Genomic DNA, 25,997 nt, shown 5'->3' on the forward strand with positions numbered 1-25,997 from the left:
AATGATAAAAATCACATTCAGCGAAATTTTTTTTTACCTACTTATAGCATAATCAAGGATTTATATAAATCCTTGGCATAATAAACGAATATAAAATTTAGGGACGAATAGTAGAATTACAAAATGTAGGGACGAAAATAGACGTATTCAAACATATATTTAACATTGAAGCAAGGTTCATCTAAATACCGAAAGAATTGCAGCATGGAAACTTGCAAGATGTCTAAAAAAGAAAAAAGAGTAGAGTCAAAGAAAAGAAAAGCAAAGGCTTTCCTTCAGCTTGCTCATGAAGTGGACGAGGTATATTTTCACATTTTTTTGTTGTCAAAACAAAAAAATTACCCAGGCCTAAGCCTAAGGTTGAGGGGCAAACAAAAATCATAGTCAAAGTACAGACAACACCTTTGGGTAAATAAAGGGGATATCGCTAGACCAAATAAATATCGGAGAAGATCTCAGTGTTTTAAATAAGAAACTAAACATGATCTTACTATACATGATTTAAGGAATAAGAGTACTGTAGTTGAAGAGTTGCCGCTGTCAATTTAAATTAATCAGGTTGGGAACAAACCCTCTGTATGGTGTTTATACCTGTATAGAGGAATAATCCTTCTATGGTAAAATTATCCCTCTACAGAGGGGTATTTTTGTTAAGACTGGATTTAAAGCAAAATAGGGCAAAATGGCATTTTATAGTTATACATGTATAAGTCATTTCTGGAATCATGTCTTTCACCGGAAAAGATCATCAATTTGACACGCCTTTATGACATCATTTACCAGATAGAAGGCGTGCCTGTATCCCTGCTCTCTTAAAAGTTTCCAGCACTTTCAGAATTGTCATTTTGTAGGGTAGTATAGAAATAATTTATGTTCCGTTAGTACGTTATCGTGATTCCCGTACGACTGACATGTTGACTGAGGGAGGGTGACCATCTTATTAGATTTTTTTTTTTTTTTTTTTTAACGATAACAAATATTTTTATTCAATCATTTCCTGATATATAAATACCTAAGTAGCCCAGGTCGCATACTTAGGGGCCCCTGTATTTTAACAGCCTCACTTGACCAGGGAAAAAATCAAATGAATTTAAACTTACAATAGTTTTACATACATATATTTAAAAAACCAATACAATCGATTTTACCTGTTAAGCATCACTGTAATACATAACCACTATCGTATATCCGGTTCACTGACTAACATGTGTTTATTTAAACTTGAAAACTATATATTTGATTGAGAAAATTTGAATTGGAAATTATTGATGTGATTAAACAAAAATTGAAATTATTCTGTAATATATAAGTATGGATTATAAAAGGATAAAGCACATGTGGTAAGTACTAATGTATTAAGAAGCATGATATATGTGGTAATTTACTAATATACATAATATGCACAGACAAAGATTCAAATATCGATTACAATACAAATATTTCTTTCTGTAAAAATAACTTATTGTTCACTACGTTCTTTCTAAAATACAATAAGATTATTATATATGGAATCAAACACACCTTTAGTTTAGAGCAGCAGAACTAAGTATATCTTCTTATATTTTTTCGATAAAGAGTTCAATTTTTGATCTGCATATATACTTTATATCCGAGCGTAGCAAGAGTAGTTTTAATTCGTTTTTCATTTGCAATTTCAACAGGCTTTGTATAGACTGCATATTCAGTTTAATTTTATCGAATTTGCATTTATTACGTATTTTCCAAATAGCCCATTTAAAATAAAGTATTATTGCATTAACAATTATATTATTCGAATTATCTGTACAGATTCCTATTAGAATATCTTTTTCAACGAGCGTTTTATTTATTAGGTTACAAAGTTGTAAATTTCTGACAACTGTTTCTGTCAATGGTTTAACATTATTACATTGATAAAATAAATGCTCGAGTGTTTCAATATTATTATTTTCATCACATAAGTGACATTTTCCATTTGACATATGCATTATTTGCAGTCTCTTTTCGGTATATATAATCCTGTGTATACATTTCCATTGAAATTCTTTAACTTTTCTATTAATATCCATTTTACTGAGATTTAGCCAAATTTTTTCCCAATTTATATACTCGCTATACACATTTTCCCATTTTGTTTGACACTTAGGGGTCTCAGTTATGTTTATGTTTAACTGTAGATATTTTAATGTCAAATCTTTGATTTTAATGATTTTATTATCTGGATTTAGAAATTAATGGTTTTCAGAAATTTTGATTTTGTGGCTTTTTAAAGTGCGTTGAACATCGTTGTTTTTTAAAATCTGCACGAATGTTTGTGGTTATGGAACTTTTAATTCGCGAGTATTCCGAAATACAATTACGTTTATCTATTAGTTGTTGATATATTTCATTGCACGATTTAAAATCTTTGGTATTATTGTCCCATATATCACCAATAGTTTTTATTTGACTTTTTGAAAAAGAAGAATAAAATAAAGATTTGCCCTGAAATAAAATATTTGAGTTTCCAAATAATCGCTGTTTCTTTACTTCCATTTCGTTAAAGATACCCTGTGTGATACTTGTCAATTTTGACCACGATTGTAAAGTGCTTTTGTAATAATGTGGTAGGTTTTTGATCTCAAGACCTGAAAGGTCAGAACATTTACACAAAAAAAGTTCATCTGCAAATTTCTTATCGTATTTTTTTAACCAAAATTTACCTATTGCATTCCAACTAGATAATGGCTTGTGTAATATCGAATATAACGATTTGATATATTTACTTATTAGATTTTAATTTCCCAAATATTTTGTTCAGTATAAAATAAAACTTTTTCACCCGTTTGCTCAACATGTGTTGGAAGTGACAATGCCTACATTTTGGTCACGTGGTGATGGAAGTCACATGACAGATTCAACTAAAAACCGTATCCCGGAACTGCCGTATTGGCTATAGCTATAATCTATAGCACTATATGCATCAATTATTGCACTTTACTGAAAATTGGGATGCCCAGTTTTCTGCTAAAGTGACAGAACTTGCAATCTATTGTATACCTATCTGAACACCTGATCATGCTGATCAACAACAAAAGGGACAGTTGAGTCGGACAGTTGACCTTTAAATTTTATGTTAAATCTAACAATAGAAATTCTGTTCAGTGAGGCATAACTGAGTGGAATTTACCTGATCATCACAGCTTTCAATTATAGTGAACAATAGATCGTATATTCAGTCAGTTTAGCAGTAACAGTCAGGAGACTTATTGAAATAAGTGATTTTTAAATCACCTTTTAAGTAGCAAATTCGAAGTTTTGTCACAAATTGTGATTTTGTAGTTTTACCAAAATTTTTAACACATAGGTTTACATGGTTTAGATAATATCTTTTCATTAGTAAAATTGAAAAAAAATGAACTTTTTGCTTCTTTTAAGCAGCAAGGTTTATACTTTGATGCAATCATTTAGCTGCAAATTCTATTTTAGTTGAAAAAATGCTATAAAAATGGCTTTACATAATGAACTGATACTTTCTTAACAGATTTTTCCCAGCAGTGGGAGTATTTTTCCTGTAAAATTCAAGGTTTCATCTTATAGATAATAAAATTTTACTGTTCGTGATCAAAATTTCACTGTTAGGGGATGTTGAAATTAGTGGGGTTATTAAAATAATAATACTTAAAGGGAAAATTCGCGATTTTTTACTTATCATCTTATTATGTTCATAATACCATTAAAAACATATTCACCAAGTTTTATCTGGATATGAACACTAATAAAGAAGAAAATTGGGATTTAATAATTCTATTTATTCCAACTTCCTGACTTATGTGACGTAGTTTAAGTCTTTTTGCATGCCGGGAGTGAATAAATCTCATTGTAAGTCTTGTTCGTTAATCATCTAATAACGCGATTTAAAGCGCATCGACGACTTTTGGCGTAGCTATTAACCAACTAACAATTCAGAAAGAAAAGTGATCAGCCGTGCATTTTTTTAAATTAAAATTTACGATTTATATTTTAAGGATTTCTGATATGATTATAGTAATAAAAGCAAATCATACAATAGAATTTTGTTATGATTTTTTTTTCGACGGATATTTTGAACAACATATATAACTGATAGTATATAGAAATTCACGTTTGTATTCTCCCCTATTACTTCAGTCGAGGATTTGTCTTACTATACAAATCCTTGCTTCAGTCTAGTACTGTGTAAATACAATGCATGTGTATTATGCTGACACCACCTGGTAAAGGCGTGGTTAAATTCACGGTAATTAAAAGATTAGCATTATGTAATTTTAATCCTTTGATCTTCACTAGAGTGTTGTTTGTCCTCAAGGGTTCACCGTTGCAGGTATGAGACAGATTTAATTATTAAGGGAGGAATATGGTGGCAAAATACCTTAATCGCCGTTATATATATATTTTTTTTAACATTTTGCATTTGCTCAGTTTTTAAATAAATAGGTGAGTATTTTGTTGTAACATCGAAATTCTGAATCACTTTTAATAAAATAATTATATAAATATTATAAATGGCCCACGAAAACGAGTGTATAAATTAAAACAGTACTATTTTAAATTATCATCGGTAACCTTGAATATTTAAATGTGCAGAGAAAATTATCAGTTACAAAAATATAGTTTTGTCGTCCAAAGCGATCTTCATTTACCTAATCAGGAATGACAACGTATTTATATAATTCTTAAGCTATTTGACCAACGATGTTTAAAAAAATTAGCAGAATCAATCTAACGTCAACTTTCCTTTTTTAAATGGAGACAGAACGTCGAAATTAATTTTCACTGTGCTTGATATCTTGTACCTTTGTAAGACTTATCATTCATTCATAAACCCACTCTAAACCAGAGACATATATACGTCTGTTTAAACTGACAAGAAAACTCCTAAAGCGGACAAGCAGTATATTCTGTAAATTTCTGAGATTTAATACAAAGAAATAAAAAAAATCCCGAAATGAATTTGATCCTGGAAAATATTCACATCCTCATTCGGTCTGAAAAAAAGATACGAATTTGGTATACAGAACATGCAGAAGTGTGAATGTTATAAAACCTAATTGTTATATCAGAAACCATTATAAATATGAACATGTATACGTAAGACCTCATGGGACGTCACCTAACCACATTCAGGTAATATACGAGTAGCTCTGTTATACCCGGAAATGTCAAGGTTAATCATAGATAGACAGACATGACCTCAGACCACCCCCCAAATCGAGGAACAGAGGGACAGAAAGTCACAGGACAAAAAGTCACAGGACATAAAGTCACAAATGATAGGACAAAAAGTCACAGGACAAAAAGTCACAAATAATTTGTTGACAATTGTTTAAATATGTAAGAGAAAGATCTTGAAATATTTTCTTTTTATTACATATATTCATTTTTAAGTTTAGGAAATTGTTCATAAGCCTCAATAAATGAAAATTTATTAAATTTTAATCATGCAAAGATATATTTCTTGGCACAATGAAGCCATTTAAGTACCAAGCCACTTTGACATTTTGTTTTCATTACAATTATTTGATCATTATTGATATTTATTGAATAAATTTTAATTACAAAGTTGCTTCCTATATAATAGTTCAAGAAAAAACAAAAATTTATTTTTTTAAATAAGTGTTTTCTTGTTTAAAGAAAATTAATCTCAAAACTGAATTGTGACTTTTTGTCCTGTGACTTTTTGTCTGTGACTTTTTATCCTGTGACTTTCTGTCCTACATTCTATCTTACAATGTGTATATTCCTGCAAAAATAAAAATAAAATGAGAAAAAAGAAAGAGATGAACTGTAAGTCACATCAGATTCAGATATTTATATAGTTGCTTGTCGTTAAATAGAGATCTAGTGTATACATGTCTCTGTGTCTTATGACATGAAATAATAAACTTGAAATAGATTTATGATGAATACTTTAGATTTAGAATGACAATCGTACGTACAATCCTATAGTTCATGGTGAGTCCTTTTCTATCTGATATGCGACTTTTCGTATTTATATTTTCTCTTATATTACCGGTACTGTCATTTAATATCTAATGCATAAGTGCAATATTAAGAGTCCCCTACAAGCTAACTAAATAAATAAATCAACCCTCTAGCTGACCAGACGTTAATACAACTACCATCAGTCTATCCGGAGTGAAGTTTCTTTATTTCTTCAAATAGGCTTTTGGGGATCATTAGTGCACGTCCAGTGGCATATATATATAACATGCATGTCGGACCAGGAAAATGTGATGATGACGAATTTCTTAAACTGTTCGAAATAATCTTATTGAAATATAAATCTGTGATTTTACTATGCCTATAGCTTCGATGAACCAAAGCAAGTTAGATATCGACCTGTATTTAAATCAGATTGGTTCTGGATGTTTCTCTCGTATATTCAATATACTTGTATGATATTAGTTCTATATTGCGACTATCCATAGTTCCGTATTAAACCTTCCATCTAGGCGTATAAACCAATGATCGACATGTGCCGCACATTTTGATAAATCAATATTTGTATGTTTCAAAATGTCCATAATTATTGACGAGTATATACTTACATTTTCCCCAATTTACCCTTGGAAAATGTGTAAATAGATTTTTATTTCATCAAATCTTTTTTTTAAAAATTATTTAAATTTTCATAAATATCATTCTTTACACCAAAAATGTTATTTATAAACAAGCGTATGAGTTTAGCAATGACTAGTATATCACTATCGGATACGCTATACAAAGTTGTATATTACACCTGATAGATTCAAAATGGAAGTTACATGTTATCGGCCGTGTACACTGATCAATACCCCCAGAAAAGAAGTGATGCACGAACTTGTTTTATGTAATTGTGTAATAACAGTTTTAAAGCCCGACAGGAAATCGCTTGAATACCTGTACGTGTCACCTCACAATACCTCTGGGAACAATTCCTTTAGCCATTCTAGTGATCAGATAAGGAAAGGTCCGAATTTATTTTAAACAATTATGAACAAACTAGATTTTCAAAAACAATTTTACACGGAACACTTATTTATAACTTTGACTTTTTAACTAATTTCAATTTCTTGTTTAAAATACTTCGTAAACAAAACAGTTTCAAAACGACAGACCATACTATTAGTACTAGTTATTTAAAAAATAATATATATAAAATTACATTTTCCGTATCAAGTTAGTTAGGAAAGGTTGCACAACCATGTCTATCATAATCTTTTTTGTGACCCGGGAAACTGTTTATGCTTTCCTTGTCGGATAAAACAACCGTACGCTTGACAAGATATCGACACTCAATTACGGCTACGTTAGGTTACTGCTTGTTTTGGTCCTTTGTGGTTTATAGATATATCGTGGTCAATATTCGGGGAGGATGTCAAAATGGCCGCATGCGGAGAATTGATACTCTAAATTTAAAATCGATGTTGATCTCTTAACTTGCTGAATAAAACTTTAATATCTATGAATTTGTGCTTTTTTATACATAATGAACAGAATATGAATTTTTCATTTTTTTGCGAAGTTTCCCTTTAAAGAAGTGATTTTTTGGAAGGAAATTGAGGTATGATATTTAAACAAGTGATTTTTATGTCATTATCCTAGATTTAGTACAAGGTCATCACCTGACATGACCCGGTCATCCTATCAACACAGATGTTGGTTCTGATAATTTTAGCAACATAATTAGTCCCTGGATCATTAGTATTCTATATTTAAAGCTACAATAAAATTAAATCACTTAGTCTAGTGATTAATTTGTACTACTTAAATAGGTGATTATTAAAGAAAGACAACTCTTACTTCCAACCTTTATGGACATAATGTTACTTCATTTAAGTAAGTCCCCTGACTGGTAAACTGGGCATGTGCATATCAAATTAAGAACATCAATTGGTGCATCAAATGTTGCAGGTTACTGCCATAATAAGTAGGAAATGCCATTCTGCCCTATTTTGCTTTAAATCCAGTCTTAACAAAAATACCCCTCTTTAGAGGGATAATTTTATCCCTCTATAGAAGGATTATTCCTCTATACAGGTATAAACACCATACAGAGGGTTTGTTCCCAACCTGTTAATTCCTGATATAAGACATTTAGGTTATAAAGAAAGATTACAAGTACAGTCGACTCTCGTTATCTCGAAGTCAGCTGGACCAGAGAAATATTTTGAGATACCCGTAGTTCGACTCAAACGAAAACCGGAAGTTTGACAGTCCAAGGGACATAACTCTTGCTTAGCTTGCTAAGGCTAAAATAAATCCGGATGGGAAGGGGATCAATATTCTGGTCTCAGATCGATGTTTTTGTATGTTATGGTATTTTATTATTATAATAGCATTTGTTATGGTATTTTATTATTATAATAGCATTTTATGTCTCTTATCCAAGTTCGAGACAACGAGAGTTAAATGTACTTAAACTTCCTTCTCTTACTCACAGAAGGCGAAGAGGTGATATGATACAAGCTTTTAAAATTATAAAAGGAAACTAAGATATATCTTATGAAAGATTTTTTACTGTCATCAGGACAAATACCCGTGGGCATAATTGGAAATTAGCGAAACCTAGATGTAACACTTCTTTTCGTTTAAAACATTTTTCACAACGTATTATAAATGATTGGAATAACCTACCAGTTGAAGTTATTTCTTCAAAAACTATGGAAGCTTTTAAAATTAGTATATACTGTCATTGGGAGTCAGTAATGTATCAGTTAAGTAATTGATGAGGACACAAATAGTTTTTCTATAACTTTTTAATTGTGTGAAATATTGCACCAAACCATGCAGGATTGATGTTTTTATCAGTTTTGAAAGTGTACCAAAATTAGGTGGGCTCAAAAGGATAGGATCCTTCCATATGAGCCCCACAACAATCTTACAGGTAATTGGCGATTTGATTGTAGCAAATATCTGTTTACTGTTTTGGCTATGCGACTGCAATAGCAACAGTCAATTGACAGCGGTGACTCTTCAACTACAGTACTGTCATTCCTATTCCAATGCATACACTAAAAGAAATACTACATTTGTCAGAGCTTCTTAAAATGTATAAGACCAAATAAAATACAGCTAAAGTTTATGAATGATTTTGGTGCATAAATATCATGGCAAAACGATGAAGCCATACAAATGACAATGTTCAAACCAAAGAATATTTCATTATTTGTACAATATAGATTTGGATAACATTTCATTGAAACTGCATTTTTTAGGTACAATGTAGGTTATCATGGTTATCATGGTTATCATGGTTATCATGGTTATCATGGTTATGTTTTATTTTAGATTATATTTTATTAATCAAACATTTGTGAATATCAGCATTTCAAAATCATGAAAATGTTGTTCCAAGGCATGTCAATTGTGGATTTGACGATAAATTTTAGCCATTTGTCATTTTCCTGGAAAAAATTTGACGTCACACAGCAAATTCATTGTATATTCCTGTCACAATGTCCTATGACGTTTTTTTTTCCCCAAAACAAGTTTTCTGCAATGCGTATTGACACTTTTTTCGTGATAGTGCAACCCCCACTGTAGACCTAAATTGACCTTTCTGCTAGTACTGAAACCAGGGTGCATGATTCTTATTAGAATCCCCAGGACCTCTGTGTTACATATCAGACCTCTAACTGACTCTTATATGCTCCACCATTTTTTCTTAAAATGTCCTGTACCAAGTCAGGAAAATGGCCATTGCTATATTATAGTTCGTTTCAGTGTGTGTTGCATTTTAGTGTTAAGTTTCTGTTGTGTCGTTGTTTTCCTCTTATATTCGATGTGTTTCCCTCAGTTTTAGTTTGTAACCCGGATTTGTTTTTTTCTCAATCGATTTATGAATTTCGAATAGTGGTATACTAAATTGTTGCCTTTATTTATATATGTACAACATCTAAGAAGAACTTCAAAGTTCAATCTGTTACATGTGTTATGGCTGGCCAAGTATCTACTACTGTAAACCGGGAATTTTTGCACCTGCTTTATTTTGAGATTTACCAACTGAATCTTAATTTGCGATGTTAAGAAATCACAATTTGTAGGAGGCCTTTATAACAATATCAATAATTAAAAATAGATTTCATATTAATTTGACTGTCATGAGTTAAAGGTTTTTGTTTCAACAAACAAATACAGTTTTTAATTTGTGATATAGATCTGTCGTCTGAAAAACTGTTGTTATAAATTGGCCCTGTATACATAATCCTATTATGGGCATACGTTAATAGATGGTCTTCATTCTTTGAATCAGTTCTCCTTAAAATAGTTGCAGAAGTTTTCATGTTTCCACTCTTAACTCGAAAATAGTGAAAATAAAACTGCCATAAAAAAATATCCCTGTTTACAGTATGCACGGGAAGCAATCCTATCACCCCCTCCCCCAACCTCAAGACTCATCATACCATTATGACTCTCACAACACAAACCCTGGCTACACCTCTCATAATCAAATAAACTAAGCAAAGAAGCTCATATATTATTAAACATGATCATGATAATCATTTAATGTTATTTGGATCTTTGGAAGCATAATATAATTTGAGTTATTTCCCTTAGAGTATAAAATTGTCTTTGTGCACATGTACATACTTCAAATGGATGTTTATAGAATAAGGGGTTTAGCCTACTATCTGATCCTTTTGAGTTATTTATCAATAAAGTATGTTTTAAATTGTACTTGGTGATCATTGTGATTTTCAATGTTAAATCAGTTCCCTCTCAACTAGCATGTCAAGGGTCAATCATATCCTTTGGCTGTCTTTAATTTCAAATTTCAAATGAGCCTAAATATCTTTATCCTCATTCAGTACAACATATCAACATATTTTTAAGCTACAACCAGCATAGCGTTAATCTTGGGAAAATGTGTCCCTCCCCCCCCCCCCAAAAAAAGAACAATAAAACTTTTACACAGAAAACTAATAATTGAGCAACCCCACCAATACCAGGGTTGAACTCATGTGTTACATGAGAGTCAACAGTTTCTGCTTCGTTAGTATTCATTCATGAGTTTATTTCTGTATGTTTTGGAGAAGTTACTTAATTGCAAATGTTGAGTCTGATTCATTTTTTTTTAAACGCTGAAATAGGTTTAAACTAAACTAATGGCATTTGTCTATTTGGAAACTGAAATAGGTTTACACTAAGCTAATGGCATTTTTCTTCTTGTTCATTGCAATAAAAAAAACAGCATCATACTTAAAAATAGAAGAAAATTAGAAAATACGCATTTTCAATTTTTGTTCTTATTGGAATTCTAACAGGTCTTTTATAAAACATGCCCACACACATGTACCAGTACACTATGATATATATTGTCAATAAAAAATCTATCAACTGGATTTCAGTTTTAGAGACATTTAGCTCAATCAGTCATGAACCTACACTGACTGTTTGAGACCCTCATGGGTAGTCAAGGTTGTTAAACACCCTGTACAAATGCTGTAGTAGTAGAATCTTTAACACCCTTATTTTTATTCACAGGTAACGAAACAAAATGAAGATTCTGAAGATGAAGATTCTAAAGCAAAGAAATCAAAAGTTACAGAACAGAATCAGACTGAAACAAAGACAATGGATGATTTAGTTCGCTTCAGAAAACTTCTGAGAGACAGACAGAAAGCTAGTATGGTATGTAGCTTTAGGAAGATATTTATTGTTTGATTACTTGTACAACTTCCATTTCTTAGTCTGATGCTCATGATGTAAACATTGTTGAACATGCTTTCTTAGAAATACATTTACTGGAAATACCAATAACTTATATTTGTTCAACTGTGGTATGAAATCTGAATTCATTTAAAATAAAAAGATAAACAAGAAAACGTAACAAGTCAAATAATGACACTTCACCTCAGTTTAAAGTTTTTCTTGATGCTATGTCAAACATAATATACATGTTCAACATATTGAGTTATACTTGCTTTGTAATTTTTGTTGTGACTCTTAATAGACAAGCTAAATGTTTTTTTCAACCAACTATACAATGCAGTATGGGTTTTACTCATTGTTGAAGGTCATATGACAAGTGCATGACATATAGTTGCTTACATCTACTTCATTTAGTCTCTGGTGAACAGTTTTCTCACTGGCACTCATACCACATCTCCTTATTTATATATTTCCTCATGCAAATTGGATATTTGACACATTTAAATTGAAAAACCATTTGAACATGTTCACCAGTCAATATGATACAGATATTAAACCATATTCTTAATTGTTTAAGGAGAAGCCTAAAGTCTTTTTACTGCTAGAAGAACTACAGTTCCAACACAGTCGACATATGTCACAAGATTTAACTTTCAAGGAGATGCCACCTTTGTTTCTCTTGGACTTACAACATTTACTACTGTATGCTGCACAGGGAAATGTATCCACATACAAACCTAGGTAATTGTAAGATAGTTTTATTTGGTTAAATGATTCTTTCTATATATACTGGACTTTACTTTAGGCTTCATTGTCTATCTACCTACAGAGTTATGTCCCTTAATTGCACATCTCTGTATTCAAATTTGCATAAATATGTTAAATATATATGTCATTACTTTTGTCAATTTACTTGCTAGTTTCTCAGATTGCTCAGAGTATTAAAAGATTCAACTGGTATCTTAATGTAGGTTACTTCGAGAAGGAAAGGTAACCAGTGTTATTATAATATTTATTATGGTTTAGCAGATTATTGAATGTAATTAACTGGTATCTTACCATTTCAGATGGTGTAAGTTGCTCAGAGTAGGTAAGGTAACCAGCGTTGTAGTGATTGTATTGGATTCCGTGAGCAGTTATGAATACGAGACATACCCAGACTGCTTCACAAGACTTAAGACACAGTTTGATATGGTAATGTATCCAGCAATATGTTTTATGACTATGTTATGAAATCATGTTATCATTTTATTTCAAAGTAAAATTTAAAATGCGCTACAGAAAAGAGCTGCATGGACATCAGATTTTATTGGGAAACAAGTATCTGGAACATGGATGAAGTAAATCATTTTAATCATCGATTCCTACAACAAAGGATAATTTACTAATGTGTTGATGATAAGTCCTGTGTTATTACTAAGATAAGTTCATTATACCTAGACCAGATGTCCTAGACTCTTGATGAAAATTAGAAATGACTCAAAAACAATTTAGCTATAAAGGAGGAGGTAAAATCAGAGCCATTATTTGGTTCTTGGTATTGCAAACAATTTTAAAGATTTCTATTCTTTCAAAAGTTCTACTGATAAATGAAAAGGATGATATACTCTGGACACTTCACTTTAAAAAAAATCAGATGTGGTGTCACAAAAACATATAATGTTAAAAATACACATTTTTCACCTAAAATTGCAATTTTACACAAAGTTTTGGGTAAAATTTGTAAAAAGGCAAGACCTTACACAAAAACATTTTTACCCACATTAGCAACTTTGTATAAAATATCTTGTATCAAAATATCTTTAGTGGTAAACCCTTGCCTCATGTTTAAATATATATAACAATATCGTGAAATAAGGCATATTTTTGGCTTTTGAATTCAATGATCATCATCATTTCTTCTTCTTTGTGTTTTAGTCAGCAGATATGATTTCCCCAGAACAGTATGGAAGTACAGTCAGTGAGGATTTGTTTAATGTTCCGATGAGTAACAGGGAAATAAGGAAAATAAATGGTATGTATACTTATAAAAAACTAGAAACACATTCTCAGTTTTTTTAAGCAACAGTTGGTGTACACATTTATTTTTTCTTGATGACTGTTACTTTTATATAAAATAGCTTCATAGCGTGACTGTTGACCACTATCTTATGGTACAGAACAATTGATAAATCTATACCTGCTTACTTCAGTCAAACAGTATTCATAGCGAACACCAAAAGAACCAGAAGTTAATTGATGATATCCATTTCTATGGATCATTATTATTTGTGTGTTACTAATTTTCATGCATGTTATAGGTATAGTGAAGCAAATTTGAATTTTCATCAAAATAAAAAAATGCCATAGGTTTCAATCTGATTAGAATGCAGATCCTGTGTCCAAGCTTTGCTAACAAGGATCTGACATCACTCTGTTTTACTTTCTGTTCTGGTAATCATTACATCAGCAGGAGATATTTCAGCCTTCAAATTTTTTAAGGTGAGTATCATTGGAAAAAAAAAAAACAATGCCAAAAGATATCTAAAACAGACAGTAAAATGCACCATTGTCAGATCCCTGTCAGCAAAAGACAGGTTCTGCATTTCAGTCAGAGTGTATAGGCTTGCATCATTTGTTAAAACAATGAAATTTAGTAATCCTTAAAACACAATTTTCTAAAATCTATGAAAATTGTTTTCCTAGAAAATGAATCAACAATAATTAAATCATTTGTTATGCGCAAAACAACCTTCATCAAAGACAAAAGGGAACAAGATTAATTGTTACAACTCCCCAATAGTCATGATAGTATTGAAAATAAATCAACCATATAAAAGCTATGATAATGCAAGAAAAATCATGGAAAAGAAATATAGACATACTTATAAGAATGTTGTTTTCTTAAAAATATATTTTGCCTTCATTGCTAATCCTTTTTTACAAATATTTTGAACGAATCATTCATAATGAAATATTTGATAAACTTGGAAGTACATACTTTGAATACATTAATATTCATGGGATACCAGTTTTCATTGATTTCATGGATACAGGTCAACTATGAATTTAAATGTTCAACTAAGTACAAAGGAGTAGGTCCAGTAAGACCCCTTTTTGGCCCAAAAATATAGCAGTTTTTCAAAATTGTTAAAATGTTAACTTTTAGCTATTTATTGGAAAGTAGAATACTTCGGCTACATAAATATGGGCTGTTTTTGACAATACAATGCACATATCGGGTACTAGCATCATTAAGTCATGCTAAATTACTGAAATCTTCACAATTTTAGCATTTGAGTCAAATTTTAGACGGTTTCCGTCTTAAGTGGAAGTGGCCGCATTTGTGTTCATTCTTAATATTTTAATGTAAGTTGTATTTGATGATAATACATAGCATATATAAAGGTTGAGAGTGAACACGAATGCCGCCACTTTCATTTTTGACAAAAACCATCTGAAAATTGACATATTATAGCATATTTGATTAATTTTTCCTATTTAAGCTTGAATTTTTGAGGGTCTGAAATGACTTAATCAGTCCAAATCTTTCACTTATACTAATTGAATCGACTGAAGAAGACACTTAAGTGTTTAAAAAGTGTCCAAAATCTTTCATCAGATGAACCTGAAATTTGAGGCCAAAATCGGACCTACTCCTTTCTATAGGCTTTTATGCAGACATTGTCCAAACCATGAAATTAAATTAAATATCCACGAAAATACAGTATTCCTTAATCTACGAAGATTGGTACCCATAAAAAATAGATTAATACACAGTATATAAGTATGCTATCTTTTTTATAATTTTTCTATTTTTCTAGGTGTGATACCAAAACAGACAAAAAACTTGATAAACAAATTCACCAGACCACCTGGCTACAGTATAGACATTCAGAACAAATCCAGTAACAGTTTAACTGACACGGAAAAACATAGCAAAGACAAAGAATTATCTAGCATAGACAAATATACATTGTCAGATGTCAATCCAACAGACTCATCAGAAACTGATACGGAGAAAAAGTCTACTGGTGCTTCTGATATGAACATATCACATGACCAAAAACAATTATCAACTAGTTTTCACAATGCTGGTATTGACACAGATCTAGGAGAACTTCATAAGAATGATTCGTTTTCCAGAACAAGTCTACTGCTCAGTCTACCACAGATGATATTGGAAGACTTCCCACTTCCTATTTACCATGGTAACTATAAGTATCTAGTATGGGAGGGGTTAATGTCAATAAGACAGCAAACTTACAACAAACTGAATCACTTGCACAACTAGTTTAAGAGAGAAGACCAAATATCTTTGAATATAGTTTTTTCTAGACATAAAGCATGATTAGGAAGAAATGACCATTGAAATCATTGATGACTTTGTACTGACACATAAAAAACATGTGGCAATACTTTAAATTTTTCAATTTGTTGAATGAACTTCAAATTTTTGTCACACTTTTCTCAAGTTACAAGTACTACAGAAAAGACTAATTTTGATATTAGTCAGCAGCCTAACAATGATGAGATGTTATGTTTGTGCACCTTTTGGATCTGTTGGACACCTAATTCTTGTTTTTAAGTGGGGATATGCTTTGCACAACAACATGTGCATTTATGTTTTTCTTTGGGAATATATTAGTCAGGCAGGTAAATGATTATTTTTTTCTTGCATTACGGGTAGTAGTGGAAAATTCACAAATTCTCAAATGCACACATTAAGTTCGGAAGTTACAATTAATTTAATCTACAAAGACTTTATTTTTTTTTTAGAGTAAATGGAATTTATATTTTCAGGTGGCTATAAAAAGTATGTGTTTTCCAAAGAAGGCTATTCAACAGTGACCAACCAGAGTCCTATGTTTGCTATTGATTGTGAAATGGTTAGTAATTAGTTATAAAATATATGATTTGTGATTATGGTAGAAGGAAATATAAGTTATATTTTTATGTGGTGTTTGGTGGAAATACTCAGCAGTTTCATGTTTTACTTTTATTTGTTGTGAAAGAAATACTTATAGTTATAGTAAGAAAACTTCCTTTTAAATCAGGCTGTAAATTCAGAAATTATTACAAGGTTTTAATAAATGCAAATAATGCAACCAGGTGGGTATCACAATAATCAGAACTTGCATTCTGATACCTGATACATTTATCTGTATGCAGATTTTCCTGAAATCGCAATAATTAATCTCACATTTTTGTCCATTCTTTAGAAATAGCGATAATAAATGCAGGCAATAATATCTGAATTTACAGCAGTCTGCTGTCCAACTGATCATTTGCTCCTTTGTCCTGCTGTCCCACTTTAGTAACAGCAAGACAGAATTTTTTGGAAACTATCACAAATGTTAATCACATGATGTGTTTTTTCACTTCCTGTTTTGTTTTTTTTATTAGATTAATTTTTCGGGCTACCCCATTTTGTATCCCAACTTAAAGGTTTATTTTGTTAAACCCCTTATTACAATTTATTGAAACTTTCTCACAATCTAAACGATATAATGCCAAGTCATAAACCAGCTAATACTATTGTATGGTGATGTCGGATGGCAAAAAGGGGATACCTTATTTGTGTAATCAACTCCTCTTACAGTTTTCAACCCAGATCACTGAAACGTCCTACAAATTTATATTAAAATTTCTAAATAATTTTTGCTAGAGGTTATTGATGTGTAAAATGAACTGCTTTTTTCAGTGACTGTTGATTTCAGTGTACATGTATAATTTTAGTGACTTTGTTAGTTTTAGTGTACAGTTTCAGAGATTTGTAAGTTTCAGTGTATAATTTCAGTGACTTTCTTAGTTTCAGTGCATATAGTTTTAATGACTGTTATTTCAGTGACTGTTTATATTTCAGTGTTTAATTTCAGTGACTTTGTTTATTACAGTGTGTGACTACAGCAAAGAAGTATGAACTGACGAGAGTATCTGTTGTTAATGAGAATCTAGAAGTTGTTTATGACAGCTTTGTTAAACCTTATAATCCCATTACAGATTATGTCACAAGGTAAAATTACTTTATTAACAAGCAATGATACAAATCTATAATAAAATATAAACAATATTGCATACTTGCCAACCTCTGACAATGAGAAATCATGTCATGACATGACATGACATGTCAAAAAGCGTGTGAAAACACACGACGTAGATGCAGACTTTTTCACAATATACAAATTTGTTAATAAAAAACAATATTCTACTGTAAACTTTTATTGTTTTCAACAGTGGTCTGTTTTGCTGCTTTTAAAGCAACACCACTATGCACATATTCTAAACAATTGCCAGTTTGGTTAAATTTACATGATAACAAGGCACACAATATATCATTGTCAAGTTCTGATCTGAATTCAGTGTACATTTCTTTATAATTGAAAATGCTCTCTCACAGTCAGAATTGATCTTGTTGAACTATATATATATATATATATAATAGCTTTATTAAGCTTTGAAAGAGTCTCATAACGTTTTTTTGCCATATAAAATGTCATATATTATCTCTGCCATTGCTCCCAACAAATTATATACATGTCAGATATGTTGCTATTGCCTGGTGTAGCTGAGAAGTTCATCAGAAGACAGCTGGTACTATGAGAACTGATCCAACAGTTCCGTGATATTTCCATCCCCTATTGGTTGTGGAAATCTGTTGGCCAGATTTGAAACTGAAAAAGAAAAATATCGTAAAATTTGATTACCATTCAACATGTTAAATGCTTAATCCAATAACTACGTTGTAGTTCTCCTCTCGCATGTATTGTTATGATTGCAACATAGGGTGCACATTATGCTTTGCTCGTCCGTCGATCATTTAAACTCGAACTCCCAAATATAATTTATAAATCTTGAAATTATCTTGGTATGTACACATCGTTTTCGCTTAGCAATCGACTCTTTAGACGACAGTACAGGTCCAGAAAGCGACCTCTTTCTGTGGACACTTCCCCTAAGTGAATTTGAAAGAAAGAAAATCCTTCAAAATCGTAAAAACTAATCACAAACTACTTACCTTAAGGGCTTTTGCTGTTCATTCATAAGAAAAATATTCAATGGCGTCCAAACAATTGTTTCGAAATTTTCGGTATTTATCGTCAAGTAATGAAAAAACCAGAGAATCGCGATATCACTAACGACCAAAAAATCAAAACAACGAAAAAGCGTGTAAAGTGGTGAAAAGCGTGTCCACGCCATGTGACAAAATCCTTGCGTGTAAACCGTTGAAAAAGCGTGTATTACACGCGAATATCATGTCACTTTACAACTATGATATTGTTTTGAGGGTTGTGATGGTATTTAAAACAATGGTAATATTATCAATTTGGCACTATTTTCATTTTGTGAGAATTATTACCGAAGGTTGTTTGCTTGTTTTGTAACAATAGACAACTTTCGAGTTCGTTGCATTTCCGTCAAAAACTTTGGTTTTAGTGAACATCATTTGTGCGTTTAGGGGCGTTGTCACTTCCGTTCCTATGTTGAGTGATTGGTTGAAAAAATGATAATGCTATATTGCACGAATTATTCGGCAAATTAAAGCCTTATAATTAATAATCAGCACTGCTGTCATTAAGGAATTGTGATTAAGTACTTACGGAACAAATATTATTTCTAGTTTATCCTGCATAATGACGATCACGAAGACGCTTGATGAACTTTAATAGAGCAGGGATACAGGCGATCCCCTCCATCTGGTAAATGACGTCACAAAGGCGCACAAAATATACGAACTTTTCCGGTGAAGGACATAATTCGAAAGTGGTCTATACTTGTTAGATATAATTTTGACCGAAATTATTTCTGTAAAAAAAATAATTTTGGACCAATTTGCCATTTTGGTCATTGACCTTTCAGTTTAGGTCATGTCTGGCAAATATGACTGTTTCTGAACCTTTGTTCATGTGCATGCTATACCTGTACAGTGTGATGTATTTTCACATCCATCCCTCATCAGCTTCATGTTAACCTAATACTTATAATATATTGTTACACATAATGGCCATGTATTAAATTATAATTTAAATTTTTATTTTAATCAGAGCTTCTATAATTTGGTATCAAGTTTCATGAGAGCATGGCATAGTGTGTGATGTCACGTGTTTTCAAATGCATTGCTCATCATCTTCCTTTTTACTGAAAAATAAAGTGGGGTATCATTAGTGAGCTATAGCTGATAATTCATCTTATTTGATGATGTAATTCTTTATTTTGTGTGAGGGATTAGTCAGTTTTTACCACTTGATTATACAACTCTGTCACAGATACATAGAATAAAAATGTAAGATACTTTTGAGGCATTATTTTTGGCTAAAGTTATCTACATGTCATTTGGGTTTTATATTATGTTTTCTCTGTTGATGTGTTGTTGTCTCATTGATTTATCCAATATGTGAACTCTCATCTCCTTTTTTAATTTAGAGATAACTGTATCGTATTTGAAGCTTTGCGGACGTCCATTGGTTGGTTTACTGTCGCAAATTTAGTTTACCTGGCGACGCGTAGCGGAGACAGGTAATCGGATATTTGCGACAGTAAAACTACCGATGGACGTCCACAAAGCTTCAAATACGATACAGTTATCTCTATTCTAATGCAAAATAAACAAATCATTCAATTTAAGTCATTATTTTAGTGTAAATTTTCATTAAACGAAAATTCCGCAAAATGATGTTATCTTCTTTGGCGCCTTAACTAGGTGACGTCATAGGTATGCTTCCGGCATCAAACGTAAACACCAGGCGTTTTTCTGGCTTCTTGTCCGCTTCAGAATGTAATAAAATTTGATAAAAAGAAGATTTCTCGGTGCAAAATGTAAGTTTTTTTGCTTATCATTGGAGAAATTACATGTCAATACATTCCGAATTCAAAATGTCGTCTTCCTTAGTTACAGACAGGGAGATAGAGAATTTTACACTTATTGTCATCCAATCAGAACCATTGATACAAAATAATTGCATTAGAATTAATTTTTGTTGTATTCAAGGTTTAACTAGATGATACAATGTAAATTAACATTATTTAATCATGAAACTTAGTCATTCATTAATTTTTATTGACATTCATGATTTCAGGTACAGCGGTGTTACGAAAGCTATATTAGATCCAGTTAAAACAAGATTGAAGACTGTTCAAAGGTTTCTACATAAAACTTTACCTGTTGATGCTATTGTATGTGGACAATCACTGAAAGGGGATCTAGCGGCTCTCAGGGTATGTACATTTATCTGATCTATTGTCATATCTGCTCAAAAGTTTGGTATGCGGTGTGAAGCATACAGTCATTAATGTAAGAAAAACTACTATAGAACTTCTGAAGGACAAAGATTATTATCTGTGCTTCAAAATAACATTGTGAATGATTGGAAAAAAACATATCCATGTATCTATCTCTCTATCTCTCGTTATTTATCTATGTGTCTATATACAATATGTGATTACACCAACTCATTCTTAACAACAACTTTTCCTAAAACAGTGACATTCAAAATTTCATAGATTATTTCTAACAGTCATAATAATTATAGATTATCAATGGTTTTTCAAACCAGAGGGTGTTTCTCAGCTACAATCTCATTGAAGGGTGACATCCCTGAGATGAGATGTGGCAGAGAAACATCCTCGAGTTTGAATGACCATTGATAATATGTTTATCTCTATTTTCCCTATGACGTCGTTGGTGTTTACATTGACAACAGCATGTGAGCCCTTAGTTTCTGACGATAATTTTTTATCTCAAGAGCCTAGCATGATATGAAAGATTATCATAAAAAAGATCAAAGGAAAAATACACAAAGTAGCGATAACATTATGTTTCTCAAATTTTTTTTTCAATATGAATTATTCAGGGGTTTTACACAGTAACACATGGACTATGCAATACCTGTAAAATAAGGGGAAAGGGGTATGACTTTATGACTGCTTATAATTTAATAATTTATAATGCTACTTCTTCTGTTTTAGTTGTTCCATCCATATGTGATAGATACAAGTGTGATATACAACCTATCTGGTCACAGATCACAGAAAACTAGTCTGCGTAGGCTAGCTGCTCACTTCTTAGGGTAACTATTGGTGAACATTTTTTTTTTAAATCTCCTGTATAGAACTGAAATTTCATCTTAGTTTTTTCAGCAACTGTTCAAGTTATAGCTTCTTGATGTATTGACTCATCTGGATATGCCACACCATGATTAACAATATCAGTTCCTTCCATTTTTACTTCCTTTTTACAGAGAATAATTAGTGAGCAAAACATCACAATACATCTTGTTGTTACTATCTAGATCAGTAGAAAATTAGAAATGAAAAAAAATATTTATAAAAATAAATCTTGTTCTCCATCTAATGTTTATGCAGTTTAGTCTCATGATCAAAGATGATGTGGTTATTTTTAACAGGTTATATCTTCTATTTCTAGTAAGGATATTCAGAGTAGTGAAGAAGGCCATTCCTCTGTAGAAGATGCTATTACCACAATGGAACTGGTTCAACTCAAACTTAAACATTGTAAGTTACAATATAGATCAGAGGAAAATTGAGAATTTCTAATATCAAGGTCCAAAAAAAAAAGAAAACTTTGAATGTTACAAGTCATGGGTACTACTTATACAGGGTCTGGGGTACTACTGACACAGGGTCATGGGTACTACTTACACAGGGTCATGGGTACTACTTAAACAGGGTCATGAGTACTACTTAAACAGGGTCATGGGTACTACTTAAACAGGGTCATGGGTACTACTTAAACAGGGTCATGGGTACTACTTATACAGGGCCATGGGTACTACTTAAACAGGGTCATGGGTACTACTTATACAGGGCCATGGGTACTACTTAAACAGGGTCATGGGTATTACTTAAACAGGGTCATGGGTACTACTTATACAGGGTCATGGATACTACTTAAACAAGGTCATGGATACTACATAAACAGGGTCATGGGTACTACTTATACAGGGTCATGGGTACTACTTATACAAGGTCACAGGTACTACTTAAACAGGGTCATGGGTACTATTTATACAATGTCAGGGGTACTATTTATACAATGTCAGGGCCCGGGGTACTACTTATACAGAGGATTTCAGGATCAATTACTTGAATAAGGGCTTTACAATAAAAATATATGTGGTAGGGTAGAAAGGGACATAAGAAATCCCCTCAAAACCAATTTGATTAATTTCAAACCATAAAAATATTAATAAGCTTGAGGACAAAAATCAAGAGAAATTTAATTATCACTTAAGTTTTTAAAAAGAGGGAGGAAGGCAGAAATTTATTTGATAAATTACGACAGCATAAAATATGAAAAGTTGCATTTCAATATTTGCTTGTAGTATTTTTTACAAACAAAATAAAAAATCACATGAATTAATTTTGCATTAATGTTGATCGTCAAAGATTCATATTGATGAAGCCATGCATTCTTTTTGAATGAAAAACAATGGCAATTTTTTTATTCTGATTGGCCGATTTTAAATAGTCTTCTCCTCTAAAACTGCAACTCATGATAGTGAAATGTAATGATGGGATATGCTCTATAATCAATCCTCTTTTAATGTTGATTAGGTGGCAAACATTGCAGCACATATTTACCATGGGAACACTATGGAAAATTATATTTCTCCTTCTTCAATGAAACTACTTAGCCAATTTTAATTCTCTCAAGTAATGATGTATGCAAAGTCTTCTACAAATGATTTTCTTTTGAAAGGATGACAATTTTTTATTCTGAATCGGCAATTTAAAAAAAAAACACACAAGGTGAACTGTTTTGAAGGAGATTGATAAAAGCAAGACCATATATAGCTAAATTTTGCAGATGTGATCTTATAAGGGTAAATTTGGTAGCTTAGAGTTCATGCTCCTATGAGCTTATATTTTTTGAGAACACTTTGTATATACTTCACTTATTTATATGTTTTAATGGCTGTTGAACCTATAATTCCTGTATTTTGATAGATTTAAAGAGTGAATTTGGCCCATGAATGGGTACTATTTTAGAGTGGAAACTGTTATTGCAGATTTATCTTTAATCTGTTTGCCATATATTACTTTCAGCACCAAACTTTGGGGATGTAGTCAATGGAGGAGTTTTATATCCACAGATAGTAGAAGTGAAAACAGAAGAGAAAAGTGCATCAGAGGGGAATGTAGAAGTGAAAACAGAAGAGAAAAGTACATCAGAGGAGAAGGTCGACGGTGCATTAGTCAATGAAAATACAGATCATGTGGATATAAAGACTGAAAAATGTGAAGATATCAAAGACAAAAAAATGACAAAATTAGAAAAAAAAGATAAAGACAATTGTAGTGATAGAGGAGAAAGTAAAAACGAAATGGAGTCAGAACATAGTGAAGGAGAAGAGAGTAAAAACAAAGAGTCAGAACATTGTACTTGTGATGAAACCGATGCTGACACTGAATGTAAATCTTGTCAGGCAGAGAGAAAATCTGGACCTGATCTTATTCAACAAAGGAAAGCATTCTTTCAGCAGGCTGGTAGTCATCTGTACGAAAGTCTGTTTGCTCTGATAAAGAAACAAAATAAAATGGGTAAGTTGTTTTGATTTTTGTGATGACAGCTTATGTTTGAAAATAAAAAAAATTAACAAACAGACATTTCATAAAAAAAAATCAAGATCTAGAGAAATAATGGTAAAACAAAAAAAGGTTCATGATACATTATTTAATTCAGTGTGAATGTTGTTAGAACAGATATGCATTCATTTGTTTTGTCAAATCTATATTTCCATTCCAAATTACAAAAATACATATTTAAAAGTCAATAAATAGAGATGTACAGGGATACACAATGGAGATGGCAATCCAAATACAGAGAAAATAATCTTGCAAAGCACACCACAAGCATAATATAAGCACTTGTTGCTTGTTTTTTAATCCTATTTGCCACAATATAAATTTATGTTGTATAAGATGTATTTAATTTCATAATAAAACGTTGTTTACACTAAAGCACACCACATTTAGGAATAAGAGCAGACTGTTCAGCTCTGGTCAAAATAATTTTTCAGGGTACCATACGGTGACGTATATATGTCTTCCTGCAGACTTTTAAATAGCATTTAAAAAACCTTTCCAGCATGTTGATCTAGTACAAAACAGAATTCACAGTCATGTCACATGTATATGTTATCATCTTGTATATGTTTGAAGTAGTTGCCACTGGACATCGGTTATCATCCTCACCTATTGTAAATGCATTTTTTTAGAGAACTATTTTTTTGCAATTTTATGGGTTAGTTTGAAATTTGATTTTCTAACAGGTTTTCAATTTTGATAACTGCCTTGATTATAAATTGAATGAGTATAAAGATTTATGCATTCTTTAATGTTATTTCAGTTGGATTGATTGACAAAGCTGCAACATTGGAACAGTTTAAGGATGACACAATGACAGCAGTACCTACAAATTGTGATAGAGATACGAAATCTACTGGGAAATCATTGGTACAGTTCCATGACTTTGTTTATTTGAACTTCCCTTCATACAAAGAGATGCTTGATAGTAATGATGAGGAAGAAAAAATGGTATGATTATATTTGCTCTTGAGATTATGCCTCAAATTAAAGTCCGTGTTTCCAGCCTGATGATAAAGACTTTCCTACCATCTTTTTAAAACTTTAACAATAGATTTTTTTGTTTATACATTTATTTCCAGCATTTATTACGAAACAATATCACAATTCCCTTTAAGCATATTTAAGTAAGATTTAAAAAAAATTTTAAGGTCACAGGTCATTTTAATGAGATGTCAGGTCGCAAGGTCTTCAGCAAAACCCTCCAAGCTTGAAGGTCTGATTTCACCATGTTGGAGCCACTTTATTATGAGTTTGGGAATGGGTAACTCCTCATTGACAAGATGATTATAAAATGTTTAGCTTTACAGTTATTTTAGAGATAAATTACTCTGTAATTTGATGGTAGGTCAAAAGTAAGACTTGACCAACGAAGATAATAACTCAACAAAATCATTAAACCTTATGGTGGTAGAAAATAAACTCATAATAAATACCAGGATTAGAATTTTGTATGCAAGACATGCTTTTCGCCTTCAAAAGACTCATCAGTGACAATCGAATCAAAACAGTTAAAAAGGACAAATAAAGTCTTTGTTCCAGTCTGATCATAAATACATTCCTACCCTCTTTATAACACTATAACAATAGATTAATTTGTATTTTTATTTATTTCCAGCATTTATTACGGAAACAAGACAAAAGGATGTCAAAGGTGTTGAAACATGTGAGGGCCAATTCCTTAGTTGCTGTGGTGATGACAGGGAGATGTTGTCAAGGACAGGATTACAGTGCAAAGACTTTTGTTAAAATAACTTGAAATAAAGTTACAAATACTA

General features: G+C 31.6%; 1 protein-coding gene across 1 annotated transcript; it reads left to right on the forward strand.

Annotated features, from left to right (window-relative positions):
• The first annotated feature begins 176 nt into the window (after positions 1–176).
• LOC127707498 (uncharacterized) lies at positions 177–25,997 on the forward strand. The gene is made up of 14 exons (XM_052212075.1): positions 177–300; positions 11,467–11,613; positions 12,212–12,375; positions 12,702–12,828; positions 13,552–13,648; positions 15,438–15,824; positions 16,417–16,502; positions 17,511–17,629; positions 20,691–20,829; positions 21,580–21,680; positions 22,037–22,125; positions 23,680–24,174; positions 24,983–25,170; positions 25,838–25,997. The coding sequence occupies exons 1-14, from the start codon at positions 205–207 to the stop codon at positions 25,976–25,978; spliced, it is 2,376 nt and encodes a 791-aa protein (XP_052068035.1). The 5' UTR covers positions 177–204; the 3' UTR covers positions 25,979–25,997.

This window comes from Mytilus californianus, unplaced genomic scaffold (genome assembly GCF_021869535.1).
Source record: "Mytilus californianus isolate M0D057914Y unplaced genomic scaffold, xbMytCali1.0.p SCAF_7, whole genome shotgun sequence".
Classification (NCBI taxonomy): Eukaryota; Metazoa; Mollusca; class Bivalvia; order Mytilida; family Mytilidae; genus Mytilus; species Mytilus californianus.